Below are 13,985 nucleotides of genomic sequence, written 5' to 3' on the forward strand. Positions count from 1 at the left end.
GCTCTGCAGTCTGATTTACACGCAGTCTCTTCTTGAATGGGCAATATCTCAATAGGCTGTCTCTTCTACAAAGCTAGAGCTACATGGAGAAATGGAAGGTATCAATGCTTCATGTTAAAGCTCGCCTCCAGCCAGAGACTGCTGAGGGTTATTGTGCATCGCCGATGCAACTGATGTATGGAACAGTCTCTGTCTTGGCCCGTGCGGACATTGGGTGAGTGGTCTCGATGCCAGTCACGGTGGTCATGTTGTATAACTGGGTACAACGCTGGTCGGGGAATGGGCATCTGTTGGATGAATGGTAGGGCATATCCCCCCTTGCAGGGGGGTGCCTGTGTTTGGTAAAAAAGATGGGTGCGGCACCAAGTTGCAGTTGTGTTGGCTGCAGCGGTGGAGGGAGCAGCAAGGGTGCAAGGTGCGGGCAACGTTGGGTGTCGCCAGAGTTGTGAGCCATGAAAGAAGCCCTGGAGCGAGCTGGGAAAGAGGTTGAGTGCAACGTAAAAGTGTGAGAAGTGTTAAAGCCCAGAACCTCCCGGACGGAGCTGGGAATATCCCTACAGTCGGACTGCTGTATCCCTGTGAGCTCCGGTCGTGGACCTGCTGTACTGCTGAGAGGGTAGAAGCCCACCATGAAGAGACTGTGAGTGCATGTCATTGGGAGGCACTAAGAGACTGTGAATATATAGAGAGACTGCAACTTGATTCCGACAAGCCGAGACTGTATCGCCGAGTAGTAATGACAGAATTGCCAAAGTATTGAAACTGTGCTCCACCTTAAAGAGACCGTACCGCTGATACGAGTCACTAAGTAGACTGTTAAGTTTATTGCAACGTGTGCTCCGTCTCTTAAAGGGGTTGTCCAGAACGTTTGCTATTGATGACCTGGATAGGTAATCAAGAGTTGAAATCTCCACCGATCAGCTCATCCTCGGGGCCGCTGCTAGTGCAAAGAGCACTGGAAGCAGAAAGTGCTGTCCATAGTACAAGCACAGCTCCCATTACATTCAATGGGAGCTGTGCCTGTAGTACCAAACCTGGCCACTGCAATGTTAACAGCTCTATCTGCTTCCAGCGCTGTCAGCACTGACAGTGGGTCTGGCGATCAGTTGATCAGTAGAGATCCTGAGTGGCGGACCCCTGCTATCCTGAGGGCAGATCATCAATAGTTAAAATCCAGGGCAACCCCTCTAATCGACCTGCTGTGTGGGGGCCCCAGAATTTATTCTGCACCCTCCTGCTTCCTATTAGATGCAGTGAGACATATCACATTAGGGATGGCCAGGTTGTCTACACCAAGGCATGCTGGGAACAATTGTTCTGTAGGGATGTGATTGATATGGAAGGTCCTGGCAGGGCACTAGATACTACTGCAGAGATGAGTGGAGTTCACAGCATGGGACAAGATTAGACGGTGGATTTCCCACGCATGGCCATATAATATACCCTATAAATTATATCCTTTATCATACGGACGCGATTATTGGAAATTTCCCCATTATGGTGGAATTCCCACTATGTATTTGGTCCCTATTCTAGTTGGGACTGGCTATGACCAATCTCAATGCCATTCCGTATTAACAGGCAGGGAGGTCAACTTTTTGAAACATTTTGATACATTATTAGATACACTTGCCTTTTTTTTATGCACAGTCCGTAAGAACCCCCCCCCCAAAAAAAAATGTACTGCACACCGACTGCCTACAGGCAATATTACTCAATAGTGCAGCCAGGGCCTTGGACTGAACAGCGGCACAAAGTCATTCGCTCTGCTGTCCTCGGGGCGCAGAGATCCAGGACACAATGTAAGGACCCTCAGCAATGGACTATGATGAGTGCCGCGTAACGATGCGCTGTCCGTGGGTCGATGGAATACCGTGTGAATCTTCAGACCGCGCCTCCTCCGCCTGCCGCAGCGTCGCCCCAGGAGCGCCGATCTCTGGGGAATTACTAGAATTTTTTTTTGCACAACTCCTTATTAATAATTACAGTCAGGATTTAGCAGTCGCCGTCGTCTATTCAGTCCGTTTCAGGTGGACGTTCGGCGCCGCAGGTTCTAGGCATAAACACTCAGGTCTGACACTGAGACCAAGAAAAAATGGTGCAAATTTAAAAGAACAGAGGGGAACATTTATGGCATTAAAAAGTTTCACATTTTTGCGACTTTTCATCATTTTTCACCGGCCCTGCCCCTTCTTTCAGGAGTGGGCGGGACTTGTTGGGAGGGACCCGACTGACAGATTTATGTATAGCTGACGGCAAAAAACGACGTAAATTACACCAGAAGTGTACACAAGATCAGGCATGGCGTTCATTTCTTAGAAGGGATGCGCATAATACACGAAGAGGCGTGGCCTGTCCTTGCATTAAGTGCACCAGAGGAAATTATACCAAGTCGGAAATGCCAGGCGGAGCTAATTCCCCACCCCCATTCTACATCTGAAACGCGAAGCATTAGGCCGCTTTTACACAGGTGTCAAAATTGCGTGATTTTGCCGCGATGCGATAGTGCGAGGAAACGCATGTACGTGCAGCCCATGCTTTCCAATGGGTTCCTTCACATTAGCGCTGTTTTCTCTGATGTAAGAGAAAAGCCCATGCTTCCCTGTTGAGCCTTTGTTTTTGTCGTATTGCAACGCACGGAATCGCAGTTTTCATGCAATGCGACTTTACCGTTAAAAAATAAGCCCTTTCCCCGAAACTAAGCCCTAGCTGCTCTCCGGAAAAAGGGAATACTTACCTAAAAGGCTTGGTCCGGGTACTCCTGCTGCTCTCTGGAATCTAATCGTGAGCGTCGTGGTTTATAGACACCACGGACTGGAGGGGACTCACTGACTTCCATGAGAGAGTGTTGTGGGCAGGTTCTGGGACCTCTGCAGGGAGGGGGAGGACGTAAGTTTTGCCCATCAACTCTGCGGACTTCTATGGGAGAGTGTTGTGAGCATGTTTTGTAACCATTGCAAGTAGGGGGAGGATGCGAATAGTGACCACCACCTATAGACGTTTGTGATAGTGTTGTGGGCATGCTCTGTGACTTATGCAGGGAGGGGAGGAGGTGATCTGTGACTAGTGATGGGAAGTCCTGCTCTTTTTGATGAGCCGAATCTTTGGGCTCAGCTCACCAAAATGAACTGGCGCTTTCAGCTTCTGAATGGCTCTTCATTACAGGCTGCCCTGTCTTCCTCGTAGAGTCGAGAGAAAGACAGAACAGGGAACAGACAGGCAGCCCCTCCATGCTATGGCGTATACGGCGTTCTACAAAGGGATGGGGAGGGGCTGCCTGTCTGTCCACTATTCTGTCATCCTCTCATCTCTACAAAGACAGATTAGAGGGCACAACTGTCAGAGTGACCCCTTAATCCCAACAGCCTGCTCGTTGGTCAATGACCCATCATTAGCTGTGACCATCACCTATAGACTTCTATGGAAGAGTGTATGGCAAATAACCTCTGCAGGAAGGGGAAGGAGGTGAGCTGTGACATTATCTATTGTGAATGGTGGATCCTGTGTTATCTACATATAGGTGTTCCTGCCAGTGATGATAATGAGATGACAACTGAGAGGTCTTGTCTACACAACAGGAAGTGTCAGACTATTAGGCCTAGTGGTCAGTGTGAGAACTGCAAGATTTCAGGATTGTTTTCAACAGAATGTGACATCAAAAATGAAAAAAAAAAGAAAAGCATTACAAATTCTTAAAGGGGTTGTCTGAGTTATGTAGAGGCCTCTCGCTGGGTCTCCATACTGTAAAATGACAAACCATCCGATATCTCTTCTCATCTCTGCCATTGGCTACGACTTCCCTGCCAATGACCTCTTTACAGGCTGCCTGCGCCATCTATAAACAAGCTGCTGCAGCCAATGACAGCGCTCGGTGATCATCACTGTGATTGGCTGGAGCAGAAGGCTTACAGGACATCACAGGCAGGAGCTGGTGGCGGGGGGGGGGAAGCTGAGAGAGAGCAGTATCAGCCGATGTGTTATTCTACACCTGATGAGAGGCGGTTGCATGACTCGGACGAACCCTTCTAAACACTTTTTTAAGAATTTTTGATTTTTTTTTTTCACATGGCCAGCCCTTTAACTTAAAAACTTGATTAATCAACCCGCCGTTTAATAGATAAAATGGAGGAATCTTGATACAAAAGTCTGTGTGTCGCCTCGGCCTCAACCCATTGTGCCATCTTCCCCGGAACACCAACACCTGCGCCAGTCTGCTGTACGGAAAGCCGTCGCTCAGCAGTCACAATGCTGCAAAAATGACGATTGCAACATTTGTATCCTCTGTTGTGTCAGAAACGATCATGTATCAAATATCGGCTGTTCTACCCGTCTTCTACCTCCTTGGCACCACTGATCCCCTCCCGCCCCCTTCGTGCGTTCGCTGCTCCTGTTACATCATTAGATCTTCGCAGCGCTGTCGCTCTCTTCATCCTGCTGTAATTTTGTATGCGCCTAATTTGCATACGACCTGCGAGATGCAAATTAATCTTGTTTGTGAGAATGAAAAGAATTTTTTTATTCCTCCTTTTTTTTTTTTTTTTTTCACGTGTTTAACGGATGGCGGCTCTTTAATTAACCCTTTCACTTTCAAAGTAACTTTCCAAAGATGTAAGGATCCCCCAGACGCAGCGGAGAATCGCTGGAGAAGCAGAATGTGATGTGCTGAGTCAGGGAGGGCTGAGCTCTTGGCAGGTGCTATTATTGCAGGGAGGCTCCTACAGGGGTGCTTGCTGAGTGTTTTGGGGCCACTTGGCGGATAATTGCTTTCTTTTTTCTACCGAGAATGAAATCATTTACCGAATCCTAAGACAAAAATAACCGGCGCCGATGTTACCTGCAGTGTCAGATGAGGGGCGAGGAGCCGTCTTATCAGCCAAGACTATAGACTTCTACGTGCGCCGCTTCATCACGCTCGTCCGCTGGCGCCCCCGAGGGTTGTGTGCAGGGGTCAGGGAGACGCGCTTCTGCCAAAATGCGCACATTTTATGGTGTTTCCGGAAAGAAATGCACAACCAAAGTTTTTACCTGCAACGCGCAACTTTTTTGCCGCACTTGTGCGGTGGGGGGATGCGGCGTTAACCCCTTAGGGACGCAGCCTTGTTTGGTGCTTCAGGATGGCATGACATTTTAGATTTTCACCTCCACTTTCCAACATCCATAGCTATTTCTTGGTGTACGCGGCTCGTGGCGCGGCGAGCGGTAGTTTTTATTGGTACCGTTTTGATGCGCTTTTCATGTATTGTGTAACGTTTATTGATTTCGTTCTATTAACAGATCAGTTCTGCCGTTCGTATTTTTTAATGACCTGATAACTTTTTTTTTGGGGGGGGGGGGTTAAAACAATTATGGCTATTCCAAAACTATAATTTTTTTTATGTTTTGATGCTTTTGCGCAATAAAACCGTTTTTTTTTAATTAAAAATATTTAGTTTTTCACATCATTGTATTCAAATACCGAGAACTTCTGTCTTATTTTCCCATGGACGGCGATCTGTGAGCGCTTGATTTTTTTTTTTTCGTGTGATGGGCTGCAGTTTTTATTGGCACATATGATTTTTTTTTTTTGATAACTTTTCTTGCATTTTTAGGAGGTGAAATGAACCAAAAAACAGCTTTGTTTGGTTAACTATGTTTTTCTCTTTTTTTAAAATCATTTCTCACGTAGGATAAAGTGCGTTCCGATTATTGTACAGCCTGTTTGTTACAGATGGCTGATACTAAACATGTTTTTTGAGCATTTTTTTAGTAAAGGGAAAAGTGTAAATAAAAATGTATTTTACGTTTTTTTGACAGTTTTTTTTTCCTCCTTTTTTAATGTTCCTGTAAAAGACTTTAACCTGTGATCCAATGATTACACAGATAATACACTACAATACTTCTGAACTGCAGTGTATTATCCCTATTCTTGCTAGGGTAAGCCACGGCAGACCTGATGTCCATTGACCCTCTGCAACAACATGACATCACAGAGGGAGTGCCCTCCCTCTGTTAACCTCGTACATGCTGCGATCAACATTGAACACAGCTACACCCGATCAGACCTCCAGTGAGACAATTGTAGGGGGGCAGCCTGGGTCCTAGTGAAGGCTGCTCCCCTAGATGATGGAAGAGATCTCTGTACTGACCCCTGATATATCTGTACATAGTTATTAGGTCGCCCCTCAGCCCTCTTTTTTTCTAAACTTAATCATCCCAATTTCGATGACCTCTCTGGGTATTGTAGTCCACCCATTCTATTTACTACTTGAGTTGCCACCTTTGTACCCGCTCATGTTCTGATATGTCCTTCTTGAGTACCGGTGCCCAAAACTGTCCTTAATATTCCATGTGTGGTCTGACCAGTGACTTGTAGATGGGAAGAACAATGTTCTCGTCATGTGACCCTAGACTTCGTTGATGCGCCCCATGACCTCTTTTTGAATACTGGCACAGACCAAAAAACAAGAGGAAAATGTAAAAACCAAAAATCTCTGGTTTTGAAGGGGTTAAATGCTACCTACAAGTAATGCTTGGAACTCTATAATAGCAGTGAGCTCCCCCTAGTGGTGACAGCAGGGAGTCAGCATGTAATTATATAGGTTAGGAGCTCTGACAAATATAGAGATAGGATTCTGGCCGCGTTCATGTCTTTACAGCTGCGATCTCCGGAGCTGCGGACCTCGTGACATTGTGTAATTATTCCGCTGCTCGCTTTTCTCTCCCTTCTGGACACGGGTTTTATAAATAATCATCCGTGATCTCCGATTCGCCGCTTTTCCAGTTTCTTCTTGTCTTACATTCTCCATAGAGAAGTGAGAAGACGCAGCCCGGAGCCATATTGACCGAGCGGCGGCTTCAGTCTCTTCTGCACTTCTCACAGCTTAGGGTCTCGGTTATGTTCTCTGTTTACGATGGATCTGATAGGTCTGAGCCAACTTTACGCCGAGTCCAGAGACGTTCCTGCGGACGGTCTCCAGAATCAATAGTGTTTGAATGTAATCCCGCTGTCTGTTACCAGACGGATGAAGTTGTGATTTATCTCATTGCCTCCTCTTTCTACTGAGCTACTTCTGGGAAAGTTTGGGGACAACTCTTATGTCCATTATAAGAGTCCTGCGGGGGGGGGGGGGGGAGGGGGGTAGGAGGGTCATGGATTATGACATTCTCGTGTCTGGGAGAGTTGGGGGATGACCCCTATTGGCGCTATGATGGTGGCCGTAGTGTCTGGAGCGAGTCAGTGAGGTCACCTTGCAGCTCCCATGGGTGTCATCCTGCAACTACCCCAGCTTTCCTAGAACGGATCTCAGTCCAACACAAGCTGCTTCTATGTATCTGTACAAGACCAACACTTACGGAATGTCTTCTTCCCTTCTAGGTTATTTAACGGTCACCATTGAGCCCCTTCCTCCGGTGGTGGTTGGAGATGCAGTGACTCTGAAATGCAACTTCAGGACGGATGGCAGGATGCGAGAAATTGTGTGGTACCGGGTAAGAAAGCAGGTCATTAATACATCCTCACTACAGACTGAAAACCGCCTAGTTCTAGAAATACTGACATCAACGCCATGGATATGAGACATGTGAAAGATCAAAACTTATGTATATAGTAAAGTGTACAGAGAAGCTCCAGGAATGTATCTGTATGAGGAAGATCCTTAAGGCTCATGTCCACCTCTGACACCATCCATTAGGGCTCCTGCATCACATCCTGTATTATACTCCAGAGCTGCACTCACTATTCAGCTGCTGGTGGAGTCACTGTGTACATTACTTATCCTGTACTGCTCCTGAGTTACATCCTGTATTATACTCCAGAGCTACACTCACTATTCTGTTGGTGGAGTCACAGTGTACATAGATTACTTATCCTGTGCTGATCCTAAGTTACATCCTGTATTATACTCCAGAGCTGCACTCACTATTCTGCTGGTGGAGTCACTGTGTACATACATTACTTATCCTGTACTGATGCTGAGTTACATCCTGTATTATACTCCAGAGCTGCACTCACTATTCTGCTGGTGGAGTCATTGTGTTCATACAATACTTATTATGTACTATTCCTATGTTACATCCTGTATTATACGCCAGAGCTGCACTCAGTATTCTGCTGGTGGAGTCACTGTGTACATACATTACTTATGCTGTACTGACCCTGAGTTACATCCTGTATTATACTCCAGAGCTGCACTCACTGTTCTGCTAGTGGAGTCACTGTGTACATATATTACTTATCCTGTACTGATCCTGAGTTACATCCTGTATTATCCTCCAGAGCTGCACTCACTGTTCTGCTGGTGGAGTCACTGTGTACATACATTACTTATCCTGTACTGCTCCTGAGTTACATCCTGTATTATACCCCAGAGCTGTACTCACTATTCTGCTGGTGGAGTCACTGTGTACATACATTACATATCCTGTACTGATCCTGAGTTACATCCTGTATTATACTCCAGAGCTGCACTCACTATTCTGCTGGTGCAGTCACTGTGTACATACATTACTTATCCTGTACTGACCCTGAGTTACATCCTGTATTATACTCCAGAGCTGCACTCACTATTCTGCTGGTGGAGTCACTGTGTACATACATTACTTATCCTGTACTGCTCCTGAGTTACATCCTGTATTATACTCCAGAGCTGCACTCACTATTCTGCTGGTGGAGTCACTGAGTACATACATTACTTATCCTGTACTGACCCTGAGTTACATCCTGTATTATACTCCAGAGCTGTATTCACTATTCTGCTTGTGGAGTCACTGTGTACATACATCACTTATTCTGTACTGATCCTGAGTTTGTCTGCAGTCAGGCGGTCATTGGCAGTACAGACCCGCCACTCCTCAGATTTCCCCATGGTACGGTTTTACTAGCAGCTGCCGCCATTCCTGGCCAGAGAGTGAGGGGTTAAATTCTGAAGGATCCGGCGGATTCGCACAGGGGATGGGAGATTCAACATCGTGCCAGGCCTTAGGCTGGGACTGTACGGGGACTTTGGTCACATGACATGAAGATCACAGGGCCGCACTGTAACACTGAGTCTTAGGCTAGGGCTACACAGCAACTTTGGTCGCGTGACTAAAACGTTTGTGTGATTAGTTTGCAGTTTTCTGTCACAATTTTGCTATTACCAAAAAAAAAACTGCAGACAAGTCCCGTTATATATTATATTATAGAGATCACATTTTTACGTTAAACATATTTTTAAAGAATTTTTAGTGTTTTTTTTTTTCATTTTTACATTTTCACACTGAGCACAGAGCCTAATAATAGTCGGATACTTCCTGTTCTGTAGGGAAAACTTTTCAGCAGTCATTTCACTGATATCCCAGACCCCTACGTACAGATAACACAAGATCTAGCATTCACAGTAAGTGATATCACAGCTCACCTCCTCCCCCTCCCTGCACAGGTCACAGAGCATATCTAGAGCAGTCTCCCATACAAGTCAATGGATCCCCTCCTGTCTGTTGTGCGAATGGCCCGTGAAGCTGCTGTAAAGCATTTCTCTAAATGCTGTTAAATGTAGCTGAGAAAAGATGGCCGCCCCCAGAGGCGTGTACAGACAACAGGATAAATAAGCGCAAAATAAAAGCGGATTCAAGAAATGGGGCTTAATTCATGTAAAAACAAAATGTTGGTGATGTCGTCCCTTAACTACCACCATTGTGGCTGATAGGCTGCCCGAGTCTCACGGGGGTCCGGACTGCCGGGGGCTTCTGGTTACTGAGTAAGGGGAAAAAAATGCTGCCAGTTTTCTGCTACAACTGTGCTGTGATGCTAATCTGCGGATCGGCTGTGGAAATTGCGCAGCAAAACCGCGACGCCTTCCCTACGTGTGAACGGTTTTATCTCCAGAAGTTGTCTGTCCCCACTTCAGGTAACGAGTGCCGCGATGTAATCATCCAGTGTGAATCGCATCCATTGATTCAGTTCCTATACTGGCATTGTCTGAGGAAGGGGGAGGAGCCAGCCTCGAAACGTTACTCGGCACGCAGTCACACCGATCGCTGCTCCTGAATGCCTCAACCACTGCGTGAATTGATGGATGCTATCGGGTGCATATTTTAGCCTGACGTCAAGCACATAGCACCGGTCCGTAAGTCGAGGTCGGTCCTACAAGTGGAAGCACAGGGTGCAGTTGGCTGCACAAAGACAAACTATGCCGACCGCTAATGGGAGCACAAATAATGGCAAACATGGTGCGGGCAGTAGCCACTGAGGATGGGTATAATTGGGCGGTGTACCGTCAGCACATTGTGTGTTTCCACCCTTGGGGCTCCTTCACACAATACACAGTGAATGGAACCCGCTGATATCAATGGGCTCGTTCACATCTATGGATTTTGCGTGCGCATGTTCAGCCGCGCCAAAAAAAGCTAGAACGTGCTCTATATTAATGCACATTTGTGCATCAAAGGGCCCTGTAGAAGTCATTGGGGGGTGCGCAAATGTGCGTGCGATACGCGAGGAGTTGTGTGATACACTTCGTAATTCCGCTGGAGAAAGAACACCTTAGAAACTAATTAGTTATTTAAATCAGTGCGCTCGTTTACCGTGCAGAAATGCGAGCAGAAAAAGTGCGGTGAAATACGCGAATACGCGTGCAAAAAAGCCTTTTCCTTCTAAGGCGTGCGCAACAGTGCTTACACCCTTGTGAGGCCGGCCTCTACCTATTTATCTATTTAACGTAAATGCTGCACCAGAACTAACCTCAGTATGCACATACAGCACCAGAATCAAGCTCCGAACATAAGTACAGCACCAGAACCAACACCCTGCCATAAGTACGGTACCAAAACCAAGAACTATATTCAATCTCTATATAGCTAATTTCATAACAGTTGCGTACGGGTGAATGCTTGCGCTGATGATGCAGATTAGTGTCCGAACCCAAAAGTGAATCTACTGACCAGAACCCGGCCTCACTGAAGCCCATCCTAACCATGCTATACACAGTGGTTATACATAGAGCGGTATTACCACCACATAGGGACCACATAGATACCAGTTCTAGCTGGCTGATCCGCAGACCATACAGGTGAGTACAGGTAGATGTAGTAACTCACAAGTGACGTACTCTCTGGCTTCACTATTCCTGTCTTTTCCATCCTGCCCAGACCACCATAAAGATTTCTTCCAGCCATGACTTATTTCTGTAATGATTGCAGCACAGACATCTTTGGGTCCGTACTTTACCTGCATCCTATTAACCCTTTCTTAACCTACACAAATCCTGCTGCTCATCATGTGCGTATTGCGGCTCTATCTGCCCGTATTTCTGGACCTGCTGAGCGGTACGGTGTATGCAAGCAGCAAGACTTGTCATAACTAGAATTACCTACCCAAAAATATACTGACTGCACCCCTATAACAGCAGGGTCAGACAGTGCCCATTATTGTCCCCAGATGTTAACACTACAAGTGCCATTGTCTGCCCCCCCAGTAATATTGCCCCTCTTAGTGCCCCACACAGTGGTATGTCCCTTGTGCTCTCACACAGCAATAATGCTCCTTTTGTACCTCCATGAAGTAATAACGCCACCGTTGGGACCCTTATGAAGTCATAGTGCCCCAGGTACCCCCATAATAATAATAGTGCCCCCAAGAAGCCCCTTTCTTTTTTGGATACTTTATATCTTTATATGTTATTCAAATCTTCTCATTTATTTATTTTACAGCATAAAAGGGAATCTACTGATGGGGGTGTAAGCGGGCGTTCTTACTGATGGGGGCGTAAGCGGGCGTTATTACTGATGGGGGCGTAAGCGGGCGTTATTACTGATGGGGGCGTAAGCAGGCGTTATTACCGATGGGGGCGTAAGCGGGCGTTCTTACTGATGGGGGCGTAAGCGGGCGTTATTACTAATGGGGGCGTAAGCGGGCGTTATTACCGATGGGGACGTAAGCGGGCGTTCTTACTGATGGGGGCGTAAGCGGGCGTTATTACTAATGGGGGCGTAAGCGGGCGTTATTACTGATGGGGGCGTAAGCGGGCGTTTGTTACTGATGGGGGCGTAAGCAGGCATTATTACTGATGGGGGCGTAAGCGGGCGTTATTACTGATGGGGGCGTAAGCGGGCGTTATTACTGATAAGGGTGTAAGCGGGCGTTATTACTGATTGGGGCGTAAGCGGGCGTTATTACTGATTGGGGCGTAAGCGGGCGTTATTACTGATTGGGGCGTAAGCGGGCGTTATTACTGATTGGGGCGTAAGCGGGCGTTATTACTGATGGGGGCGTAAGCGGGCGTTATTACTGATAAGGGCGTAAGCGGGCGTTATTACTGATTGGGGCGTAAGCGGGCGTTATTACTGATTGGGGCGTAAGCGGGCGTTATTACTGATTGGGGCGTAAGCGGGCGTTTGTTACTGATGGGGGTGTAAGCGGGCGTTTGTTACTGATGGGGGTGTAAGCGGGCGTTTGTTACTGATGGGGGTGTAAGCGGGCGTTATTACTGATGGGGGCGTAAGCGGGCGTTTGTTACTGATGGGGGTATAAGCGGGCGTTATTACTGATGGGGATGTAAGCGGGAGTATTATTATTGATGGGGGCATAAGGCGCAGCATTAGTACTTATGGGATACAAGGGGGGGGGGGGTGTCATTATGACCGATGGGGCAAAACGGGATAGTTATTAATGATTGGGCATCGGGAGGAGCATTACTACTGATTGGGGAATAGCGGCCATTATTACTGATAGGGGGCATAGCTGGGCATTATTACTGATGGTGGAATAACATAGCATTATTACTGAATGGTAGCATAAAGTGGGGCACTTTTTCTATATGGGAGCATCATTAGGGGCACTAGGGGAATCCTCACTGTTTGGGGGCATCACTGGAGACATCAAGGGGGTATTTCTACTGTTAGGGCGCACTATTACGGTAAGTGACACAAACGGGGGATAATTACTGAGTGGGGCATTAAGGGGGCACCACAACTCAGTGTTGCAAAAAGGACTACACTATAACTATATGGTGGCGAAAAGGTAACTAGTTGGGTTTCGGCGCGGTTAGAGGTGGAACTTGACGCTAAAATATTTGCCGCTGAGTGCTGAGCGCACATGACATTGTCCCGCTATTCATTGTTTGACAGCTGGCAAGTATGCCAGTCCCCACCGCCACTAGTGATGTCACAACGAGGGACCGTATGACATCAGCATTGGCAGAATCGGGAGAGAGATTCATCCTGCTGGGGTGTTTAGCTCACAGAGGATTGTCCAGACTGGATACAATTATAACAAACCCTCAGCTGTGAGAAGGATTAAGTAGCAGATCCTTAGCGCAAAATCCACGTCAAAATCTGCAACGTGTTAATTATAGCAGCGGGTGTTTGGTGCGGATTCCCCGTCTAGTAATGAGGGGGTGAGATCCACACCAAAATCCGTACCAAATGGCGCAGTTTTTGATGCAGATTTTCCACTGCGGACCTGTTGCGTCTATTGCGGACATCTCGCAGCAAGTCTGCCCCGTGTGGACACGTCCTAAGGCCTCGTTCACACGAGCGTTAAGTTAGCCACACAATACAATCACGACTATTAGAACCGGTGGTTCCCTATGGAGGCATTCCGACCAATGACCAAATAATCTGGCACATAAGCGACTGAAGTCAGCGACCAAAATATCCTGCTGCGGAAAAATATAGGTCTTGCCCTATCTTTGGACCGAAAAACGCTGCAGCCACCATTGACTTCTATGTGAGCTGGAAAAATAGGGAGGGGAGGGAGTTTAGCTGCGTGCAGGGCCGGGAGAGGATGACAGGTGCCTCAATTTAAGTCATTAGGAGGATCTTTGCTGACCGAAGGGAATTCCGATCAGCAGCTCAATTTGTCCGCAAAATGTCGCAGCTGGCGGAGTGAATGATGAGAAGATTTCAGCTCGGGACTTGTTTGTGGAATGATTTCCGGCAGCGATTGTCGTGATTTTATTGCGCTGCTAACCTGGACGCGATATTGACGCTCGTGTGAAAGAGGCCTAAAGGTGATACAGTGCAGAGCA

The 13,985-nt window shown here is 47.1% G+C and overlaps 1 protein-coding gene across 2 annotated transcripts in view; it reads left to right on the top strand.

Annotated features, from left to right (window-relative positions):
- IGSF21 (immunoglobin superfamily member 21) overlaps positions 1–13,985 on the top strand; it is a 463,002-nt gene that overhangs the window by 123,260 nt on the left and 325,757 nt on the right. For both annotated transcript variants that reach the window (XM_066572610.1, XM_066572611.1), the window contains exon 2: positions 7,355–7,467. In XM_066572610.1, coding sequence (XP_066428707.1) covers positions 7,355–7,467 — 113 coding nt within the window. The remainder of the gene's footprint in view (positions 1–7,354; positions 7,468–13,985) is intronic.

The sequence above is a fragment of the Eleutherodactylus coqui genome, chromosome 6 (assembly GCF_035609145.1).
Source record: "Eleutherodactylus coqui strain aEleCoq1 chromosome 6, aEleCoq1.hap1, whole genome shotgun sequence".
Lineage (NCBI taxonomy): Eukaryota > Metazoa > Chordata > Amphibia > Anura > Eleutherodactylidae > Eleutherodactylus > Eleutherodactylus coqui.